We start from the raw sequence: 23,627 nt of genomic DNA, 5'->3' as shown, positions 1-23,627 counted from the left end.
AGATGTTGGGACACATCAAGCGAGAATTATGCTGACATCCCCCTGTGGCACTCGGAGGGGCTTGGTTTTTATTCTGGGTTCTGTGTGGTGCTCAAGGATGATCACAGCGGTATCCCATCACCCCATTCTCAGCTGTCTGGACACCCATGTTACCTCAGGACTGCTATGCTCATGCCTCTCACAGATACATTCAGGGGACACTTTTAACATTCTTAAGCATCTTGATAGTGGCATCCTCCCATTTTGAATTGCATCCAGTTTTCCTTGTCCGGACAGGACGTTCCTGTGCCTTTCGTTTTGCCAGTGACTATTCAGTATTATAGTGGTGTTTCCCCAGTTTCTGAACATAGCATGATCTGTTCCATTACAAAAAAAAACTATAGCTCATTGTTTCTGCATGTTTAGTCTGTCGATGTCTTGCCAGTTTTTAGTCTGTGATGGCAACAGGCAAACATTTAAAGACCTCTCACACCAGATAATCCAAACAACTTCCCTCAAACAGGATCTCCCTCAGCAGAAAAGCACCGACAATAACAGTCAGTGATTCCCCTTGTAACCATGCCGGGTGGTGGGCCTCTGTGCGTTCATGCCGGAGACACCCGAGTGGAATGTACGCTTGACCCAGCTGCTTTGGGACGTCTGTGAGGGAATGTCATGACGTAAAGGAGGCAGAGAAGTGTGAGGAGGTGGTTATCTCCTCTCCCAGCCGGTTGAATTCCTGATCTGGGCTGTTTTTGGAACATGAGTCAGTTTTTTTTTTTCGGATCTCTTTTCTCCTCCTCAGTGTTTGTTCAGTCATTCCGCTCTCACAGTTCTGAAGTGACATTCTTTTCATGGTTGTTTTTAGGGCTGACATGTGTTCGAGCAGGCCTGTCCTGCACACATCAAAAAGCTGACTTGTCCGTCATGACTGTATTGACAAAGTCTTAGACAGTAGATCTGTTCCAACAAAACAATACAAGATGACATCCTATATTTTTTCTAAGCATATTGCTGCTGGTAAAATAAGAGGCCTAACTAATAAATGAGAAGTTAAATGTCAGTCAAAAATAAATAAAAATGGATACAGTAGAGCTTAATTTAGCAGTTTGCTAGGTCCTCTAGAGTTAGTTATAATGAATACGATTTATCAGATTATAAACTTTGGAAATGTTGCCAAATACATTCTGCTGCAGAAATTTATTTAGTTTATCATTTTTGTCACAAAACCCACTTGTATCCACTGCATTTAGTTTAATGCTATATAATGGAATATAATGATTTCCATTTTTGTTTTCATTTTTAATAAATTGTATAATAATTATACAATTATAAATGGTTGTAATTGTGAATGATAAATTCCAGATAAAGAACTACATTTCCAGTCAGTCTTAAAAAGAAATCCACCTGTTAGAAAATTATGATAAGCAAATCAGTACAAAATCCATCTCACTCTACATCTCACACTACAATCAAACTAGTATGTATATTATTTGTTTATATATATATATATATATATATATATATACACACACACACATACCGTAATTCCTCAAATAAAAACCGGTAGTCAAATAAACGGCGGGCCTCTTATAGTGGCCGTGGGCGTGGTCAACACGGACAAATAAAGGCCAGTCTTAAATAAAGGCCGGGGGAAAATTTGTGCAGCAGAGCCAGATAACGAATGTACACGCCCACTGCCGGAGCGTTTCTCGTTCTCGAGTCAAGAACCAGTTGCATTGGTTTTCTGATCACCAGTGCACTGAACCGAGAACCATTTCTGTCGGACGCGTCCGGTTCGTGAACCGAAGAGCTGATGATACTGTGCATGCGTGATTCAGCGTGAAGCAGACTGACACAGAGCGTCTGAACCGAACTGATTCTTTTGGTGATTGATTCTGAACTGATTGTGTGCTAATGTTATGGTCTCTGTCCACTGGAACGCTATCGCTTTTAATTTAAAATGGGTTATTTAAAACAATTACTTATCAAACAGATGGAATTAGAAATAAAGGCCTGCCTCTAATAAAAGCCTGCTTCAAATAAAAGCCTGTTACCTTCTGCAGTTCAGGTAAATAAAGGCCCCGGCTTTTATTTGAGGAATTACGGTATATATATTGTGGCGGGAGGAGCAAACCACAGACACAGTGGGCATACAGAAAATAAAGGAAAACAGGGAAATAAAAGTGGCCAAAGGGGAAAAGTCTCCTAAACAACAGGGAATCTGGTGTCCTTGTCGTGCTGCGGGGTTTGTGTGGGTGCAGGCAGTGTTCATGGAGGAAGGACCCAGGTAAGGGGTGGAGTCCAGCGGCTGCACACGCTCCCCTCTCCGGTCCGTTTCTAGGGGATGGACGGCCTGGCACTGATGGCTGTGTAAATGGGTGCGGTTCTCGCCCGGACCGTGGGTCCGGCAGCTCATGTCTCTGGTGGCACGGGAATACCTCAGTACAGCCTTCCTGGACCCAAAAAGACACCAGTGTGCATGCACGGGGAAGAGACCGGTCTCTCGAGGAAAGGCGCGTTGGGCTTTTCAACAGCAGCGGCTCCATTTACGTCAGGTGTGCCCCATCACACGCCGCCAGACCAGGCTCATCCAGCGCCCCTCCTCTCTCACACACCCACTCCTGTCGGGAGCCTGGTGAAGGGCAGTGATTTAGGACGGGGTGCCGATGATAATCGGAGGAGGCAGCTGACTCGTCACCCCTCCCCCCCAACCCCCCCAAGCGACATCCCCGTCATCAACCAGACGGGAGTGCTACCTTCCTCAACCAGGCTCCAAACGGTCGGAGTGGGCAGGAATTCCTCTCCGGGCAGTCCTCCCTCTCGCAGCGCGCCGGAAAAGGGACAGAGAAACCGGGTTTTAGTCGAAAGCCTCAACCAACCACAGGATAAAATGACAATAAAAGGGAAGTCACTTACCCCTTGTGTGGCTGGGAGGCCGTCTCCCTCGTTCCTCCGTCCCAGTCCGGGTTTGCGCAAACTTTTGCGAGCGAGAGGGAGTGACCTCATCAGGTGTTTCCCAACCGTGCTGTCTAAGCTCCGTCTTGCCCGCATTCTCCACCACTGTCACGGGAGGAGCAAACGACAGACACAGTGGGATGGCGTCAGGCCTCGGAGAGGGTTTTATTAACAGAAAATAGAGTAAAATGGGGGCAAAGGGGAAGAGTGCCTCGTCGTTCTGCGGGCTTCATGTGGGTCGGGCAGTGTTCATGGAGGAAGGGACCATGTAAGGGGCGGATTCCGGCGGCCGCACGCGCTAACCCTCTTCGGTCCAGGGCGCAAGGGGCGGTGGCTTCTTTTAGCGGCCGCATCCTTCTCGTTGCACCCGGCACTTGCAGGGTAAAGACGGCCCAGCATTCTGGCCTGATGGCCATGTAAACAGGTGCAGTTCTCGCCCGGACCACAGGTCCGGCAGCTCACGTCTCTGGTGGCGCAGGAATCCTTCAACGCACCCTTCCTGGACCCACGAGGACAAAAGTGTGCATGCATGGGGAAGAGACCGGTCTCTCGAGGAGAGGTGCGTTGGGCTTTTCAACCGCAGAGGTGATGAGGCTCCATTTACATCAGGTGTGCCCCATCACACACCGCCAGCCCAGGCTCATCCAGTGCCCCTCCTCTCTCACACACCCACTCCTGTCGGGAGCCTGGTGAAGGCGATTTAGGACGGGGTGCCGATGATAATCATGGAGGAGGCAGCTGACTCGTCACTATCTATATATATATATATATATATATATATATATATATATATATATATATATATATATACTATAATTGTTTATTTAAAATAAATAGAAAAAATATTCCACAACAATTTTCACCAAATCACCACATATATTTGATTTCATTTTCCCCATGGAAATGAATGGGTAGCTTTAGTGAACTAAACCATGCTTTGGCTACCCATCTTTCTTTTTAGTTAACAGAATGAAGTAGAACAAGAGAGTCTGGTCTGCATCTGTATTCTCTATTTATGGCATCCCATTGCTGAGCTCATGCATTTAAATCTTAGGCATCCCAACAGAGCAGATGAGTCATACTTGTCGTCTTTATGTAAAGTAATATATCTTTTTCATGCCTCCCCATGGAGTGGTGTGATAAAAATCTTGTTTGACCTTACCCCACACTCAAGACTATAAAAAGTTTTATTCTTTTCTGACAGCAACACCTGTTAATTGACATTGAGGTCTATTCTAAAGTTAAGATGGAATGTTGAATTTCTGAAATCTGTTTCATATCACAGAAGCTTCCCATGAGATATTACATAACACACCTTAGGCACTTTTTTACAGGCTGTTGTCTTTCAACACGATGCATACAGGTTTTGCATTGATTGGTAGCATCAGCTCAATATGGATTGTGGGTTTTTATTGATGTTTTGTTTTACTCCGCACAGATTGAGCGGCGTATGGAGTTGGTGCGAGTCATTTCGCACAACACGCACAAAAGAATGGTCATGTGTTTGCAGGGGCAGATAGGCACTGATGCTGAGAAGAGACATGTAAGGACATAACAGTGCTTATGACTTATGACTTGCATTTGCATATAATGTTTCACATGAAAAAACTCCCTGGTTTTCTGGCACAGAAAAAGCTTCCACTGACATCGCTTTCGCAGGCCATGCAGGATGGTGGAAACCAGTTGGGGGAGGAGTCTCTGATTGGGTAATTGGATGACATTAATTGATTTTAATCAATTACCGCTTAAACGTGGCTCTTTATTTTTTAGATTGGTAATGGATTAGTTCATTGTATTGTTTAAATGAGACAATGGCACAAAAAAGCACAGTGTATTAAAGCACTCATGTCATGCATTTAATAAAAAACTGTATAAAACTTTGTTCAGTAAGATTTTTGTAAGGAAATTAGGGTCACACTTTATTTTAAGATTCCATTATCGCTATTAACAAACCATTAACTATGACTTATGCCTCAATTTGTTGCTTATTAATAGTTAGTAAAGTATTTGTTAAATTTAGATATTAGGATTAGGGATGCAGAATATGGTCATGCAGATTTATATGTGCTTTATAAGTACTAATAAACAGCTAGTATGTTAATGATAGGCATGCTAAGAAGCAATTAGTTAATGGTGAGAATTTGTCTCTATACTAAGGGGATAATTAAATAATTTTGAGTTTGAATAAATTGGTCGAAAGTAAGAGTGAATGCATTTATAGATATTGAACAGCCCAACTGTTTTCGGCATTAATAAGAAATGTTTCTTGAGCACCAAATCAGCATATTGATTTCTGAAGGATCATGTGACTCTGAGCAATGGAATAATGGCTGCTGAAAAATTATCTTTGCCATCACAGGAATAAATTATATCCTCAAAAAAAAAATTTTATGTAATCATTTTGCCAAGTATTGCTGTTTTTATTGTATTTTCTTTATCTTGAGTCCCCAAATTTTTGAAAAGTAATTTATATTCAGTATCATCTTTGCAGGAAAATGATGGAGATGTGCGGAGATGCGGAGAACAAACTGGCCTCTGAACTAATGCAGCATGAGATGAACATTGAAAAGGAAATCTTAGACCCCCTCAATCAGCTAGCAGAGGTACAGACAAACATAAAAGAATATGCATGCTCATTTCCCCAATGTAACATTTAAATTAGCTTCATTTTAATATCAGCCACACATAATATGACAAAAATGATTGGTGTAGGCCAGAATGTTAATAAGAAAGCTTATGTAATCTTATTGTTTTTTCAGGTGGACATTCCTAACATCCTGAAACAGAGGCGGCAGTTAGCCAAGCTGGTTCTGGACTATGACTCTGCCCGAGCAAGGTGAGGTTTCTGTCATGCATCAGGTTTCCCTATATCATTTTTTTACCTAGTTCATAACTGAAATGGTCTCTTTACAGGTGGTTGCAGGCGACCAAGTCCATAATCTCAGGAACAAACACACAAGCACTGACAGCCAAAGCAGACTCACTTAAAGAAGAAGTCGATGAAGCTATGAACAAAATGGAGCTGTGTAAGGTACTGATGTGCAACATGCCTAAACATGCCTTAACCTTATGAGTTGCTTAGTTATGAATTTTACAGCAACATATTGTAGCGGCTTGTAAGAACGATAGCATCATACACCTCATCGGCTTGGCTGATGGATATCAGTAAGATGACATGAAATTTGTTTTGTTGTGATGTTTATCTGCTTACCCCCAGGGCATCCAAGATGTAAGGGACTTGGTTTCTTCAGTAGAACACAAAACAAGATTTTTAACTCAAGCCGTTGCAGTCTATCAGTCTTCTAATGTAAGGGGTTCAAAATCACGGCTCAAACATACAATAAAAAAAAAATACACAAAATCAAATTTAACCCTTCTGCTTCTGTGACGGTACATTGATGTGTAAAGACACAAAACGATCGGTCTGTGCAAGAAACTGAACAGTATTTATGTTGCTTTTTACCTCTGGTTCACACAATGTCTAAACTGTTAGAACTCTCCTGAGCGCGTTCACAGCAGCAGGCGCATGAAGCGTTGTCGTCGTCTTGTTTTATGGCGGATGCATTATATAAGTGATTAACTAATTATATTTAGTTTTATTGTATGTTTTAGCCACGCTTCCCATCCACTTACATTAGAAGACAGACAGACTGCAACGGCTTGAGTTAAAAATCTTGTTTTTCTTCTACTGAAGAAACAAAGACACCTACATGTTGGATGCCCTGGGGGTAAACAGATAAACATCAAATTTTCATTTTTGGGTGAACTATCCCTTTAACCGATTTGCTGAGGTAAGGTGAGTGGGTGCTAGTTAAAGGAGGATTATAGCTAGAATCTTCAGCCAAGCATTTTGAAACTCAATATAGAATTTTTAGAAGGGGTGTGCAGTTTCAGATTTCTAAAAGGAACGTACAATACCGTAAGTCTGCAGTCAGTAAGATTTTTTTTTTCTTTAAGATATAACTTTTCAGCAAGGCTGCACTAAATTTTATCTCAAACAAATGCATTTCTTTGTATTTATTTTTCTATTCATCAAAGTATCCTAAAAAGTATCAGGGTTCCCAGAAAAATAGTAAGCTGTGATGATAATAACAATAAACATTTTGAGCTTTGCCATTACAGGGAATAAGCTATTTTATAAGATATCAAAATAGAACGGAGTTGAAATAATATTTCAGTTTTAACTTTTTTACTATATTTTTCATCAAACCCCAAACTTTATTTTTACCAGCCCAAAACCTCTGAATGTGGTAGTGTAGGTGAGTTTATTGTATACTGTACATGAATATCCTTTTCAGTCTTTATTTTAAATTTTCTGAAGTCCGTTCAATGAAAATCGTTGCTCTTAGTCTACAATGCTTTTCTTGTTTAAATAATAAAATATGATATTTCTAACCACTAGTCGATCTCAAATAAAACTAGACATCAGTCTGCTTAATTCAAAGTTCATCTAGCCTGTGGCAGAACCATTGAGCTGCTAGTCAGCCATACGGTGACTGATTTATGAAGCAGCGGTTGTTATAACTGCAGAAATCTGATGTGTAATCGGGGTCGTAATTACAGACAATTTTTTTTCTTTCTGACTGAATAGTCATTTTTGGTAAATGGAGACATGAAATAAGGTCTCGAACCTACGTCACCACTTGAACAATTAAGGCTCAGCATGTGCGTTCCTGTTCGGCATGGGTTTGATTGCCAGGGAACACATTACTGATAAAATGTATACCAAAGAGTATAAGTCAATTTAGATAAAAGCATCTACCGAATGCATAATGTAATGTATCAAGTGAATGTGGCTAACTGCTGTGCTTGTTTCCTGTAAGATCCAGTTTCTCTGTCTGTACAGCCAGAACAGAACCAATAGTTTAAATCATGTTGTTTTTTTTCTTCCAGGATCAACTTTCAGCAGACATGTACAATTTCTTCTCAAAGGAGGCAGACTATGCGCGCCACTATGTAATGGTAAGAAGCTTTTTTGTTCAGTAACTCAGTTGCTGTGTATATTCCTGTTCAATTCCATGTTTGTAATGGCCCTTGTTCATCCTGCTGTGTGTCTCTCCTTCCTCAATGTCTGCTCTGTTCTCAGTTATTAGAGGCACAAGCGGATTATCACCGAAAATCTCTCACCTTGCTTGAGAGCGTCCTGCCAACCATTCAAGCTCAACAAGGTGACGACACAGTTTCTTATTGCTGTGTATCTGAAATAACTACCAGTGAAACATAATAGCCTCTAGTGACTAACAAGCATCTTTAAAACTACATATTTTGAAGATGAATGTCTAGTTGATTGATTGGCCTTAAAGGGATAGTTCACTGAAAACAGAACTTTTTCAGAAAGTTTCTTCTGTGGAACATAAAACAAATTACTTGGAAGAATGTTTTGACTGTGTTTATCCATACAATGAAAGTCAATGGCGTTCATTATATTAAAGGGGTCATATAATGTTGCTAAAAAGAACATTATTTTGTGTATTTGGTGTAATGATTATAATAAATGTTTATGCGGTTTAAGTTTCAAAAAACACTATTTTGCATTATGCATTATTTTCCACATAATGTACATTATTGTTTCTCCTCTATGCCCCACCTTTCTGAAGCGTGACATTTTTTAACAAAACTCACCGTTCTGAAAAGCAAAGTGTGCTCCGATTTGGCCAGCTATCCAGTGCGTTGTGATTTGGCCGAATACCTCAAGCGTGTGACGGAAGTGTTAAGCCCCTTACTATACTGTGATGCTGTGTGCCCCGGAGTGCCGAGGCAAAAACATTAAATCCCATTATAAACGATAAATTTGTTGCATCTAGTGGGGACATAATTACGGATTATAATGACAACACCAGCGGTTCTCAATTTCAGTTCTCACGCCCCCCAGGTCTGCATATTTTGCATATCTCTTTTTGGTAACACAACTGATTCAGATAATAAGCCTGTTAGAAGTGAGCTCAGTGCATGAACTGTGTTCCTATTGACATGGTCCCTACACTGTTTTCATTGCTCCCTACTGCCTGAGCAGGGAAATCTGCTGACGTTTACCTCACTTTAGAATATTCATTCATGGATTTGTGTGACATCATATACCTTTGTAAATAAATACAATTTAAATTCACATCTCGCAAACTTCAATGCACTTTGAATTAAACGTATACATTCACTTTGAACTGGAATCATGGCAGAATTTCCTGTGATGTCCACTTCGCATGGCACTTACGTTCAAATAGAACAAATGTCTGAAGCGACAAGAGAAACATACGAAATGTGCAGAGCAGGGGAGCGAGAGGACTGGAATTGAGAACTGTTGACTTATACTGTCTTTTTAAGTGTTGCGCTGCATCGCACCGCGTAAACATAAAACCATATCTGCATTTGTGATTGGAGAAACCACAAAAAACATGCGCTACTCTACAGTACACTGCTCAAAACTAACGTTTGAATCGTCAGTGGCAAATCCTTTACATATGAAAACATACTTTGAGTCAGAACAGCCGGCATTGTAGTCTACTTTCCCAGGATCAGGAAAACATCCTCCATAAAATGCACTGCACACATCTGATTATTTGGCTTGAACTGTTCTGAAACAGTGTTGTAAATGCAAATTAACCGCTGATTTGTAGTTGTGTCCTTTTTTTGGAAGGCCAAAAAAAGTAGTTTTGCTTTTACAAGGAAACACACAGTGTCTCCAGAACATGGTGCTGGCGGCAACAGTGAGAATAAAAGTAATGCCTTCTTTCTTTGCGTGAACATTTAGGCTGCGTTATGCAAATCTTTCCACATCGTGACGTAGAGATGTGGGGCGTGTTTGAATGAGCTGTTTTAGGAGGGCGTGGTTGACTCTTAAATCTTATAAAGAATATCTCTGGTTTTGAGACTTTAGTCTTTGCAACTTTACAGAGCTTCTTTATGCACCAAGAGCTTGTAACACTCCAAAGAGAAAGGAAAAATTGAAATCGCATCATATGACCACTTTAATCCCAGTGTGTGAATATATTCTGTTACGTTCAGCTGACAAAAGTCATACAGGCGTAGAATGACATGAAGGTCAGTAAGTAATGACACAACTTTATTTTTTTTGGTCAACTATGCCTTTAAGGAAACCTTATATAATTATGCTGGTTTTTGATGAAGACGTCCGTCCATCTATACTTTGAATGCAATTTTAAAAGTAAAAATTTTTTTTTTTTTTTTTTGACTAGTTAAATCACTGCTGGTAAAAATATACAAAAATAAAAACTTAAAAACAAACTTCATAAACTATCAGCCAGATTAGTCCACTACAGTAGCTGTTTTTTGATTGAGTGCTGCACCATTGTGACCATCCCCAGTGACTAATGTACTGTAGATATATCAAATGAAAATGAAGTGAATTTGGCCTGATGGTGTGTTTCAGTGATTTTCTGTGCAGTCCTCAGAGGCTCATAATTGTTTTCATTCTCGTTTGTGCCTGGAAATCTAGCGCTTGAGTGCTATAAATGGTTGTTGTGATGTTTTCCTGCGAGCACACGTGAAGCAAACAGACTTGGTGTCCCAGCATGTGGGCCATGAGTAATATTTCTCAGATCTCACCCACCTGCCTTTTTCAGAAACAGAAATATGGAAAAAGACCGCTTGAAGGGGGCTAGTGCTTACAGTAGTTTGTCTTGATGAATCACAGATGAACGCTCCTTCTGTAATTCACATCTTTTATTTTAAGAGTGTGATGCTTTCAGTTGATGCTGCTAGTAAACATTTACTATAATTTTTTTTTTAAATAAAGCTATTTCGGTTTTCCTGATAGATTCGTGGACTGAGAAACCAGCGTTTGGAACGGCTCTGGACGAGCACCTGAAGCGCAGTAGCAGAGAGATCGCGCTGCCTATAGAGGCCTGCATCATGATGCTGCTGGAGACTGGAATGAAAGAGGAGGTACGGCGAGACTACTACAGTGTTTAAACAATACATCAGTCATACACATCAAATACTGTATTGTTGATCTGCCACAGTAATCTTTTCCAATCCATTCAAGACAGAACGGCAAATGTTTTCAATTATCGAACCACAATACAAGTATTGTTCATCCTTTAACTGTGTCCACATTGTACCGACACATCTTTGAAACTGCTCCTACAGCTATCCGACAAAACAAAACATTTAAAATGTTAGAGAATGAATTTGGGTCTTGGTTTTCACTCTGAATCCTTCTTTAAATTCATCGTTCTCCAGGGCCTTTTCAGAATAGCTGCAGGAGCCTCTAAGCTGAAGAAGCTCAAGGCAGCTCTGGATTGCTCCACCTCACAGCTGGAGGAGTTTTACTCCGACCCGCATGCCGTTGCTGGTAAGTCCTTGTTTTGTTGAGTGTATCAGTCAGATGTCATTCACACTTAATGAATGTTTATTTAAAACCACATCCTCCTGATTTAAGGGGCATTAAAGTCATATCTCAGAGAGCTGCCTGAACCTTTGATGACTTACCAGTTGTATGATGAATGGATACAGGCATCCAAGTAAGCCATCTTGCAGTACTTTACAGAAAAGTTTTTTTAAATGAATCTTGTAGTGTTTATGATGTTAATTACTTGGCTTTTATTTTGTCAAGTGTCCCTGATCCAGACAAACGGTTACAAGCTTTGTGGGTTACCTGTGATCAGTTACCAAAAAACAACAAGGCAAACTTCAGGTGAGTTTCAACTGCATTTTAATGTGAAGTGTAATCAGTTTGTGCAGAGTTCTGGGGCTCCATGTGTGAGATTGAAAACGTATACGTGTATGCAGTATAGGGCTGAAACGATTCCTCGAGTAACCCGATAACAAAAAATGATCGAGGCCTCTGCCCCGATCATTTTTTGTTATCGAGTTACTCGATAGGCCACTTTTAATTTATTTTAAATCTCACGTCAGGTTCTTTCGCAGTGATTTTTTCAATGTGACACAACGCGTTTACGTCACCCACAAAGAGGAAGGAAGGAGACACAAGCACTGCGTCCGAAATCGCATACTGCAAGGAGTCAACAGTGTTTTGATTTGAGGATGCGGGCAAACGTAAAGAGAACGTCGTGGCATGTGTCCATTGCAAGATAAAGCTGGTATACCACAACTAGGGCCCTATGATTTCCGCGATGCAGAAAACGCGGAGGGAATCGCGGAATCCAGTCATAAAAACGAAATTTACAGTTTAACGCGGAATGGCACGGAATTTGCCAAATTTTGAATGAATTAATCAAAAATAGGTGATTGCACTTACATCAAATCACGATATGGACTAATATCTGTAAATATTAAGCCGGAACGGACTTCCTTTATCACACACACTGAAGCGCACGTGAGGCTCGCGGTGATTTCAGCGTCTGCTGTCTCACTAAATAAGGACGTGAACACATTAACAACATCTCCAGAACTGCTCTGACAGTCACTTCATAAGCATTTGACCGTTTGATTTGAGTAAAACTAGCGTCACATCATATACACGGAACTGTAAAGGTACGTCAACCCGTCAAAATAAAAGTCCTGTTTAGTTTAAAGACAAGTATTTGCCAGATATGTTTTACTATTGTTCAGCAGAATGTACATAGCCTACTACAAAAAAAATCAAACATTATTTTTTTTAAGGTTTAATTACACAACATTTCTTCCATGTTTTATTTTTAATAGTAAATCCCATTTGTTTACCAAAAAGTTATGTTTGCTTTATTTTCAATAATTAAAAGATAAATTAAATTAATGTTTTATGTGTTTAATGTGTAATTCACTTAATTTGTCAACTTTATTGTCATTGTTCACATTGTTTATTTTTGATGTATGCATTGCATTCTATGCATTTAAAAAAGAAAAATATTTTTTTTCTAAAAAAGGAAACTTAGTTGTTCTTTTTAAGAGACCCAGGAGTCTTATTTTCTCTTGCATAATTAATATTGTACTTTAATTAAGCAAAAACACATTTTATCCGATTTCTCGATTAATCGATGGAATTTTTGGTAGAATACTCGATTACTAAAATATTCGATAGCTACAGCCCTAATGCAGTAGTGGTGTCCCCGACTAAGGATTTTCATAGTCGAATCGGAATTTTCGAATCTTGCCGATATTCGACTGATAGTCAAATCATATGTTTGGGGGAGGGGCAAAATACATTAACAAGAGTCAAGTCAGACATTCAACTAACATAATTACTGATGTTAACACACAGGGAAAATGTGTAATGAACAACCTAAAGATATAAATGGGGTAAATAATGTTTTATGTTTTGATGAACAGATAGCTAACTCTTAAAGTCGGCAAAACCATAACAATTAACAATTTTATTTTATTTATTTTTACAATAGTGCTCTCATTATAACGTTAGCCTAAAACGTTAGCAGTTAATGTTCTGCATTTCTGTTTTGAGCTGCACGCACTGAAGATGACCAGTAGAGTGACGCATTTGATAGCAAGTTTTTAATCAATGGGATTCAACTCATAATTTCCATAATTTTCATTAACCCTACCTGTTCGAAAAAAATCCAATCTCTGGCTGTGTCAGTGTGAGTTTTTTTGGTGAAGTTTTAAATCCCTGCCGCCAAGATGCTCCTCATGTATGTCACGGATTATGGAAAGTGAAACATAAATCTATAGGTGTGGTTGGATTTATTCACGCACTTTAAAATATTAATTTGAAGCTTCTTTCTTTTCAGATTCTTACAGCTTTATCATAATAGGCTGTATATTAACTTATTGGGAGAAAACCGGTAGTTCTATGTGAAATCAGACATTTGAGCTCCCCCATATAGTCAAAATGGCATAATCAATAACCCCCCGTGAATATTCGACTGTTAGATTGGTTGTCGAATCAGGCTCCTCGAATCGAAGCATCGATTTGTCAACAATTCGGGGTCATCCCTAGTATGCAAAGAGGTTTCAGACGAATTGAAATTTTATTGTTAATCATCTTCATGTTATTCATGTGCAGACCCATGATACTTCCCAGTTTAACTGTATTAAAAACATAGAGAAATAATAAATAAATGGTAAATAAAATGATACAAATATATCTTGAATATAAGCATGTTACTTATCCTGTAAATGTGGTTTATTTTTTCTCGTTTTAAGAACAACCTCACCTAATGCAAATTTTCTTCTTATTTTCTTCTAATTTGTAGTAAAAAAAAAAAAAAAATTCTGAAATCAGTGGATTGCTGAAACAACTTGTAGTCATAGTGCTGATGTATAAACAAGTAAAAAGCAGTTCCAGATGGTGATTTAAAAATATTGTTTCTCAATTGCTATCTTCTCATTTAGACTATTGTTTCTGTTTTACAGATACCTTATTAAGTTCCTTGCTAAGCTTGCACAGGAAAGTGACGTTAACAAGATGACTCCCAGCAACATTGCAATTGTCCTTGGACCCAATCTTTTGTGGGCCAAAACCGAGGGGTCAGAATATTTTTTGCAATATCCAGCAAACACGTTAACACATTTAATTGTGCCTTTTTAAAACTCTCCTCTCTTTACCTTCAGGAGCCTAGCAGAAATGGCTGCTGCAACCTCTGTGCATGTAGTTACTATAATTGAACCCATCATTCAGCATGCAGATTGGTTTTTCCCTGAGGGTAGGGGCCATAAAGCTTTAAATATATAGTATTTACCAATGAAAAAAAGTGTTGCTGTCAGTTTTAAGATTAACCTGTTTCTTGTTATTCCTTCAGATGTGGATTTTAATGTATCCGGCATGTTTTCTATGCCTGCGCCCCTGCCGAACAATGTCAACCACCTGACCTCACCAGATTATGACTCGGGCACCATAGAGAGGAAGAGACCTGGCAGCATGGTGGGCACAGATGGTGAATTGCCCCGGAGAGACAGGTAAAACTTCACGCAAAATCTCAATTAACAGTTTGATTCCCTGAATCAATCACACTAGTTAGTTCCTCTTGCTTCACAAAGATCTGCAATTAAGTTGATTTAGAATGTAGTTTAATAGATCGATTCACTTTAATTTAGCAATTAAAATAGTGGATCAGATTACACTCGCCATGTGTCAATTCTACTGATAAAGCTCTTGCTTTTCCCTCTTAACCCTGCAATGTGTGTGGTGTAAGTGGGATTTCTACCAATGCAGATTACCCTCTTGGTTTCTGTGGCGTCGCTCTCTTGGGAACTTATTAGCACTAGTGGTGTCTCTGCTGTCTCTTCTTTCTGTAGCTCTGCTAATAAATTAATGGACCACAATCCTCGTAGAGGCAATACTGTGCCTAGAAAGCAGCACGCTTCGCCTGCCTTCCAGCCCCCGCTGCCCCCGGTGGAGGCTGCAGGTAGTGCAGGGGGTCAGCCTGTGGCTGATCTCTTGCTCCAGCAGCCTGCACAGGTGGGCCTGGGTTTAGAGAGCTGTCAGCCCGGGCTGGCGCTGGGGATGGCCGCCCTGGCAGCAGCACAACAGCTTCTAGCTCCGCATACTGAGGATATCAGGTAAGACTCCTGCATGTTCCGGACCGTGCCGGATCAGTGCAATGCATGAATGAATCCTCCCTGCATGCACATGGAATAGCTGTGGAGGGAAAACGGATCTTTCAACTTATTTTTTCCAGTGGTTTACATTTATGTTCTATAACAACCCTAAAATTAAATTAGTTTTACTGATATTGCTTTTCAGCAACAAATGGCAAGTAGGTATGTTTGATAAATGTATTTTGTGAGTGAGTGACCCATACTCAGAATTCATGCTCTGCATTTAACCCATCCAAAGTGCACACACACAGCAGTGAACACACACAAACCTTGAACACACACCCGGAGCAGTGGGCAGTTATTTATGCTGTGGTGCCCAGGGAGCAGTTGGGGGTTCATGGTATTGCCGGCCCGAGATTCGAACCCACAACCCTAGGGTTAGGAGTCAAACTCTCCAACCACTAGGCCACGACTTCCCCTTAAAGAGAGTAGTATTTGACTGCTCATGCTCCTCAGCCAATAAAAGCGGTTTTGCTTTAAATGGAATACACTGAAAGGGAAAATGTGTCAAATCAGCTTGTCATACACTCTAATGTGTAGACATTTGTGTCCTATCATCTTCTAAGATATTAGAAGGCTGTGATAATACAAAGTGGAGAAAAATACATGCAAATGATTTAACAATAAAAAGTAAAGAAATGAAAGGAAAGATTAAAATGGTTAAAATGTTAAGATGTAATATTTACAGAAAATAATTATTTAATATTATGATGTAATATTTTAATATCTTCATAATGTATAGTTGCATTTAGCCAATTAGAGCAGAGCTATAATATAGTTTAACATTTTGATCTATCTGTCTATCATATGGGGAGGGGGGGCTTTGAATATCGATTTTAATTTAAATAAAAGTGGATATTTAGGATGATGCATGGAGTCAAAAAGGTTGAGAACCACTGCTTTAGGTGTATACAGGTCCTTCTCAAAAAATTAGCATATTGTGATAGTTCATTATTTTCCATAATGTAATGATAAAAATTAAACTTTCATATATTTTAGATTCATTGCACACCAACTGAAATATTTCAGGTCTTTTATTGTTTTAATACTGATGATTTTGTCATACAGCTCATGAAAACCCAAAATTCCTATCTCAAAAAATTAGCATATCTCATCCGACCAATAAAAGAAAAGTGTTTTTAATACAAAAAAAGTCAACCTTCAAATAATTATGTTCAGTTATGCACTCAATACTTGGTCGGGAATCCTTTTGCAGAAATGACTGCTTCAATGCGGCGTGGCATGGAGGCAATCAGCCTGTGGCACTGCTGAGGTGTTATGGAGGCCCAGGATGCTTCGATAGCGGCCTTAAGCTCATCCAGAGTGTTGGGTCTTGCGTCTCTCAACTTTCTCTTCACAATATCCCACAGATTCTCTATGGGGTTCAGGTCAGGAGAGTTGGCAGGCCAATTGAGCACAGTAATACCATGGTCAGTAAACCATTTACCAGTGGTTTTGGCACTGTGAGCAGGTGCCAGGTCGTGCTGAAAAATGAAATCTTCATCTCCATAAAGCTTTTCAGCAGATGGAAGCATGAAGTGCTCCAAAATCTCCTGATAACTAGCTGCATTGACCTGCACTTGATAAAACACAGTGGACCAACACCAGCAGCTGACATGGCACCACAGACCATCACTGACTGTGGGTACTTGACACTGGACTTCAGACATTTTGGCATTTCCTTCTCCCCAGTCTTCCTCCAGACTCTGGCACCTTGATTTCCGAATGACATGCAAAATTTGTCCAAAAGTCCAGTGCTGCTTCTCTGTAGCCCAGGTCAGGCGCTTCTGCCGCTGTTTCTGGTTCAAAAGTGGCTTGACCTGGGGAATGCGGCACCTGTAGCCCATTTCCTGCACACGCCTGTGCATGGTGGCTCTGGATGTTTCTACTCCAGACTCAGTCCACTGCTTCCGCAGGTCCCCCAAGGTCTGGAATCGGTCCTTCTACACAATCTTCCTCAGGGTCCGGTCACCTCTTCTCGTTGTGCAGCGTTTTTTGCCACACTTTTTCCTTCCCACAGACTTCCCAATGAGGTGCCTTGATACAGCACTCTGGGAACAGCCTGTTGGTTCAGAAATTTCTTTCTGTGTCTTACCCTCTTGCTTGAGGGTGTCAATGATGGCCTTCTGGACAGCAGTCAGGTCGGCAGTCTTACCCATGATTGCGGTTTTGAGTAATGAACCAGGCTGGGAGTTTTTAAAAGCCTCAGGAATCTTTTGCAGGTGTTTAGAGTTAATTAGTTGATTCAGATGATTAGGTTAATAGCTTGTTTAGAGAACCTTTTCATGATATGCTAATTTTTTGAGATAGGAATTTTGGGTTTTCATGAGCTGTATGCCAAAATCATCAGTATTAAAACAATAAAAGACCTGAAATATTTCAGTTGGTGTGCAATGAATCTAAAATATATGAAAGTTAAATTTTTATCATTACATTATGGAAAATAATGAACTTTATCACAATATGCTAATTTTTTTAGAAAAGGACCTGTATATGGTACATATGTCTATTTGCTGCCTCATTGACAATCTTAAGCTTGCTTTTTGCACTTATTTTATTTCTGAAATACAAACATATTTTTATGTTGTGAAAAAAATCCACATTAAAAAAAAATCCCAATTAACCATTTCAAACTTAAAGGGTTAGTTCACCCAGATAGCAAAATTATGTAATTAATAACTTACCCTCATGTTGTTCCAAACCCGTAAGACCTCCGTTTATCTTTGGAACACAGTTTAAGATATTTTAGATTTAGTCCGAGAGCTCTCAGTCCCTCCATTGAAGCTGTGTGAACGGTCTACTGTCCATGTCCAGAAAGGTAAGAAAAACATCATCAAAGTAGTCCATGTGACATCAGAGGGTCAGTTAGAATTTTTTGAAGCATCGAAAATACATTTTGGTCCAAAAATAGCAAAAACTACGACTTTATTCAGCATTGTCTTCTCTTCCGTGTCTGTTGTAAAAGAGGGTTCAAAACAAAGCAGTCTGGATATCCGGTTCGCAAACGAATCATTCGATGTAACCGGATCTTTTTGAACCTGTTCACCAAATCGAACTGAATCGTTTTAAACAGTTTGCATATCCAATACTCATTAATCCACAAATGCTTTTTTTAATGTGGCTGACACTCCCTCGGAGTTCAAACAAACCAATATCCCGGAGTAATTCATGTACTCAAACAGTACACTGACTGAACTGCTGTGAAGAGAGAACTGAAGATGAAGATGAACATCGAGCCGAGCCAGATAATGAATAAAAGACTGACTCGTTCTCGAGTCAAGAACCGTTTCTGTCAGACGCGTCCGATTCGAGAACCGAGGAGCTGATGATACTGCGAATGTGTGATTCAGCGTGAAGCAGACTAACACACAGAGCGTCTGAACCGAACTGATTATTTTGGTGATTGATTCTGAACTTATTCTGTGCTAATGTTATGAGCCCAGGTAAACCGAAGGCTTGAATGAAGGGCAATCATCGCAAATGACGTCATTACGTCGAGCGCAAAAGAACCGGTGAACGTTTTCTTCAACCGGTTTATTGAATCGAACTGTCCGAAAGAAGTACTGGTGATCCGAAAACCGATGCAACCGGTTCTTGACTCGTGAACGAGTCAGTCTATTGTTCGTTATCTGGCTCGATGTTCATCTTCATCTTCAGTTCTCTCTTCACAGCAGTTCAGTCAGTGTACTGTTTGAGTAAATGAATAACTCTGGGATATTGGTTTGTTTGAACTCAGAGGGAGTGTCAGCCACATTAAAAAAGTTAACAGCTTTAGTCATTTGTGGATTAATGCGTATTAGAGATGGAAACCGTTTAAAACGATTCAGTTCGATTTGGTAAACTGGTTCAAAAAGATCCGGTTACATCGAATGATTCGTTCGCGAACCGGATATCCAGACTGCTTTGTTTTGAACTCTCTCACAACAGACACGGAAGAGAAGACAATGCTGAATAAAGTTGTAGTTTTTGCTATTTTTCGTCCAAAATGTATTTTCGATGCTTCAAAAAATTCTAACCGACCCTCTGATGTCACATGGACTACTTTGATGATGTTGTTCTTACCTTTCTGGACATGGACAGTATACCGTACACACAGCTTCAATGGAGGGACTGAGAGCTCTCGGACTAAATCTAAAATATCTTAAACTGTGTTCCGAAGATAAACGGAGGTCTTACGGGTTTGGAACAACATGAGGGTTATTTAATAATTTCATAATTTTGCTATCTGGGTGAACTAACCCTTTAATATTAAAATATTCCACCACAATAAGGCTTACGTTTGTATTTGTGGAGTTTGCATGTTGCAGAATGTCAAATGAATATTATTTAATAAATATTCCTGATTTCTATTTTTTCCTCTGTTTGCGTCACAGTCCAAAGTTGCGAGACTCTGCGTCCACTCCTCCAGCTCAGAGAAATGGCACTGGAGGATCAGGACAGCTGAGTGTGGGGACCCCTGTGGCTGGATCTTCAGGACCCAGTCCTCACATGGCACGCAGAGGTCAGTAGACTTACCTCAGCAGTTAAGTAATTGACAAAACCCATTGACACTGTCTACACTAGATACATTGCAGTTCAACATGAAACAAGTCTCCGACAGTAAACTGATCACCCATTCCATTTCTAACGTTCTTTTGAAACAAAGTATGAATGGATTTGCGATGTGTAATGCAACAATGGCCACGTCCGGTGTAGACAGGGTGCTGTATGAGAACAGCTCAGAACACCAGACAGAGCTTGTTTTAAATTCTGTTTTTATTTATAGGTACCAAGAAGCCGGCCCCAGCTCCTCCTAAACCAGCCAACCCTCCACCAGGCCAACCAGCCAATCAGTCAGTACAGCATTCCCTCGGCCCCTCCCCTAGACCGCTTTCTAGTAACTCTCCGACCAATCTGAGCCCCACACAACCACAGGCTCAAACCAACACGACCCCACGTCGCCACTCCAGCAACCAGCCTCCAATTCAGGCACCCAATCACCCGCCCCCGCAGCCTCCCACGCAAGCCACGCCCCCTCCCCAGCCCAGCGGAGAAGAGCCCTCCCCTCCCAGCACTCCCACACCACCGAGCACCCCTCCGCCCACAGCAGTGTTTCACGACAGTCCCAGTCCCACTGCTCCCCCAGTGTTCCAGTCAGGATCGCTTCCTCGCCCGAGGCCTGTGCCTAAACCACGCCACAGACCTACTGTTCCCCCTCCTCCCCAGCCTCTAGCCACAGGAAGTGACAGCAATGGAATTTGCAGTGCTGCTTTCAAAACAATGGGTGAAGCTCTTTTATTTCCGTCACTCTACGCTTCTGTTTAACTTGCCATATTGTTTGCGTTTCTACGAGTTGCATAAGGTTTCGGGGCATGTGAAGACTGTGTCTGAAAGCTGAATAGAATTTCAATGCTACATCATAAAAAATGATTGCTACATCATAAAAAAAAAAGTGGATTCATTTGTAATACCACTGCTTGGTGAAATACTACACACAGATGCACTGTCACTGAGAGCAGGATGCATTTATTCACACAAAGTTTCATAACAAAATGAGTTCACATTTAACTCGCTACTATTTTAGAATGGCATTTAATGACTAACATTTTAGAATTGAGCTTCCTTGCTCTGAATATTGAATACTGTGTCACAGTGTACATGTCAGTACTAGAGATCGACTGATAATCGGCTGATTTTTACCCTTTTTTTACTTTATTGTTTCTACGATGTCAACCAATAAGTGCAACCTGAAGGATTTCCCAAATTAATACACTGCCATAACTTATTTAACCTTTGACACTATATCAATAGTATTACTTAATTCTGCCATTTATGGTAAAGTGAGATATGTTGCAGATATCCTTGACATGCAGCATTTTAGAGAAAGCAGGGATGCAAGCTTGTCACTGTTTGACAAGAAACACCAGTTTGAATGTTACAAGATTTTGAAGACAGTATGGTTATTAGTACTGTGATTTTAGTTTTTCAGTAAAGTGTTATAAAGATCAAATACTATACAATTTTATTTTACAGCGCGGTAGTATTATTACTATAGTAAAAGTTCTTTATTGATTTGTTATAATTTAATAATAAAATATTATTTATTTATTCATTTATTATCATTATTATTATAGTCCTGGAATAGGTCCCATAAAAAAAAAAACAGTTAAAAGCAAACTGTATAGTATGTAGGGTGAGTTTTCCCTTATATCCTTATTCTAAAATAAACTAAATGCTCATTTTAAAGCCAATCCATGAGTTTTTGAATGTACTGTTTTACGAGAAAGACAGAAAAAAATAGTATAACACTTTATTAATATTTTGTATTCAGATGCACAATTACAGTCAATAAATAGTCTAATAAATTTAAGCACTTCATGTGCTTACCACATTTATTAGACCTCCTGCTGAATTTGTCAAAAACTTGTTTAAAATTCAAAATGTTATTGTCATTTATTAGGCGATTAAATAGTTTTCATTCACACATCACCAAAAAACATATTTTGCATGACTGCCTTTGGCCTTTATAATAATATCTTGCGTTCTTGCTGCAATTGTTTTTATGTACTTTTCCACAGTTTCTGTTGTTATTGACTGTAATTAGGTATCTGAATAAAGAATTTATGAAGTGCTTTAATATTTGTTTTCTAAACAGCAAATTCAAAAATTCACGGATAACAACAGTAATTTCAACAAATTTTTTAATTAGAAACACAACTACTATGACTAAAGAGCTTAACCATTACAAAAAAAACATAAAAATGATTTTGGTCATCATTAGGGGGTGGTGGTCTAATAAATGAAAGCGCTGTTAAACTTAATTTTGTATTTTGATTATTAACAATCCATTAGTCAGCATGGTCTGAATCCCTAATCTTGTGTCTTACAGATTCGGGGATGACATTTAAACCACTGGCTCGAGCTCTTGTTCCTGATATCGCCATTGAGAAGCCCGTCACCCAACTCAAGGACACTGACCTTGACACAGAGAGCACCGTCCTGTAAAAACGGCCTCATCCCCCAAACACTCTTTCCCTTAACCAAAGGTTTGCTAAAGGGCTGCTCTTCTCCCCATTACCAAAGTGTTTATCATCTTGGCTGTATTCCTCGAATACCCTACACTTAAGACACTCAACAATCCCAGCGGCACCAGGAAAACAGATGTCCCGAGATATTGCATGTTTGTTTAAACATGCCTTTCATTGCGATGGCAGCAAAAATGGCCTGTATTGCATGAGGAACTGGGTCTGTACGGTGATGGGGTGAATTTAGTGAACGAGGTACATGGAGGTGAGTCTTAAGTGGCCTTAGCTAAACAAAGCAATTACTCAATTTAAAAGATTGAAAGCTGTGGCTTTATGTGTAGCTTGTGACTGCAGGTCTCCAGTCAGCTAATACAGTACAAATACATTACATTCCTTTTTTCGTTCGTTTGCAAGCCTTACTTTTGGTTATAGGTATGCAAATGTCAAATGATTGGTTTCCTGCCTTTAACAGCCGATGATTTCATATTTTGGGGGCATTAAAATGACTGGACCTAACATATGTGGGAGAGCACTGCTCGGCTATGTGTAAAAGTAATCCTGATTGGATCATATGTGAAAAAGGTCATTTGTTATTGGACTCTAATATGATTGCTAAAATTAGAAATAAAGTATTTAGCTGTCAGTTTATGTAATGAGAAAAAAGGTCAAAATATGTGCTTTAGTGATATTCTGGTATGGAAACTTTATGGCTTTGTTTGTATGTTTATCAGGCCTTGATAAGGATAGCTTTGTATTTCCCTCCTTTTACCCCTGATATGGTACCAAAGTAGGGAATAAAGTGCCATGCGGATGTTAGTCTTACTGTATAGTAGCTAAGAGCAGACATAATTGCTTACATTTTTCCCTCTTTGTCTCATTTCCATAAACTCTCATTTAAAATCAGAACATTTGGAATATGATTCTCGTGTGAGGGGGAAAAATGTAGGCGATCATGCTCAGTTAGCTTTTCTTTATACATTTTCCTTGCCTTTACCATGCTGCCTTAAGTACACTTACAAGAGCTATTTTACCAAGGTTTGCAAAGTAAACTGACTTCACACTTATGAAACGAAAAGTTGACGGTGCATTTGAAGTTCAGAAGCTTCATGTCAGAAGACTACATCTTTATTGAATTTGGAATAAGACAAAAAATGCTTTGTATTACTGCTTCGAAGTGAAATAAAAAAAGTGAAACAGGAACTGGTGTTTCAACAGTTCATTGTGTAGTTGTCTTCT

General features: G+C 39.7%; 1 protein-coding gene across 2 annotated transcripts in view; it reads left to right on the top strand.

The window, feature by feature from the left end:
• LOC132122138 (rho GTPase-activating protein 17-like) overlaps nucleotides 1-22,583 on the top strand; it is a 32,989-nt gene extending 10,406 nt beyond the window's left edge. Inside the window, exons 3-20 of one of the 2 annotated variants that reach the window (XM_059532065.1) lie at nucleotides 4,376-4,480; nucleotides 4,567-4,643; nucleotides 5,429-5,540; nucleotides 5,697-5,773; nucleotides 5,851-5,968; nucleotides 7,831-7,899; nucleotides 8,024-8,105; nucleotides 10,709-10,836; nucleotides 11,134-11,245; nucleotides 11,333-11,414; nucleotides 11,507-11,587; nucleotides 14,203-14,316; nucleotides 14,401-14,492; nucleotides 14,589-14,745; nucleotides 15,085-15,348; nucleotides 19,761-19,888; nucleotides 20,153-20,650; nucleotides 22,256-22,583. In XM_059532065.1, coding sequence (XP_059388048.1) covers nucleotides 4,376-4,480; nucleotides 4,567-4,643; nucleotides 5,429-5,540; nucleotides 5,697-5,773; nucleotides 5,851-5,968; nucleotides 7,831-7,899; nucleotides 8,024-8,105; nucleotides 10,709-10,836; nucleotides 11,134-11,245; nucleotides 11,333-11,414; nucleotides 11,507-11,587; nucleotides 14,203-14,316; nucleotides 14,401-14,492; nucleotides 14,589-14,745; nucleotides 15,085-15,348; nucleotides 19,761-19,888; nucleotides 20,153-20,650; nucleotides 22,256-22,371 — 2,412 coding nt within the window. In that variant the 3' untranslated portion in view covers nucleotides 22,372-22,583. The remainder of the gene's footprint in view (nucleotides 1-4,375; nucleotides 4,481-4,566; nucleotides 4,644-5,428; nucleotides 5,541-5,696; nucleotides 5,774-5,850; nucleotides 5,969-7,830; nucleotides 7,900-8,023; nucleotides 8,106-10,708; nucleotides 10,837-11,133; nucleotides 11,246-11,332; nucleotides 11,415-11,506; nucleotides 11,588-14,202; nucleotides 14,317-14,400; nucleotides 14,493-14,588; nucleotides 14,746-15,084; nucleotides 15,349-19,760; nucleotides 19,889-20,152; nucleotides 20,651-22,255) is intronic. The other variant, XM_059532066.1, reaches the window with a different exon arrangement.
• Nucleotides 22,584-23,627: the final 1,044 nt, after the last annotated feature.

This window comes from Carassius carassius, chromosome 40 (genome assembly GCF_963082965.1).
Source record: "Carassius carassius chromosome 40, fCarCar2.1, whole genome shotgun sequence".
Taxonomy (NCBI): domain Eukaryota; kingdom Metazoa; phylum Chordata; class Actinopteri; order Cypriniformes; family Cyprinidae; genus Carassius; species Carassius carassius.
This window is presented reverse-complemented; position numbering and strand designations above follow the sequence as displayed.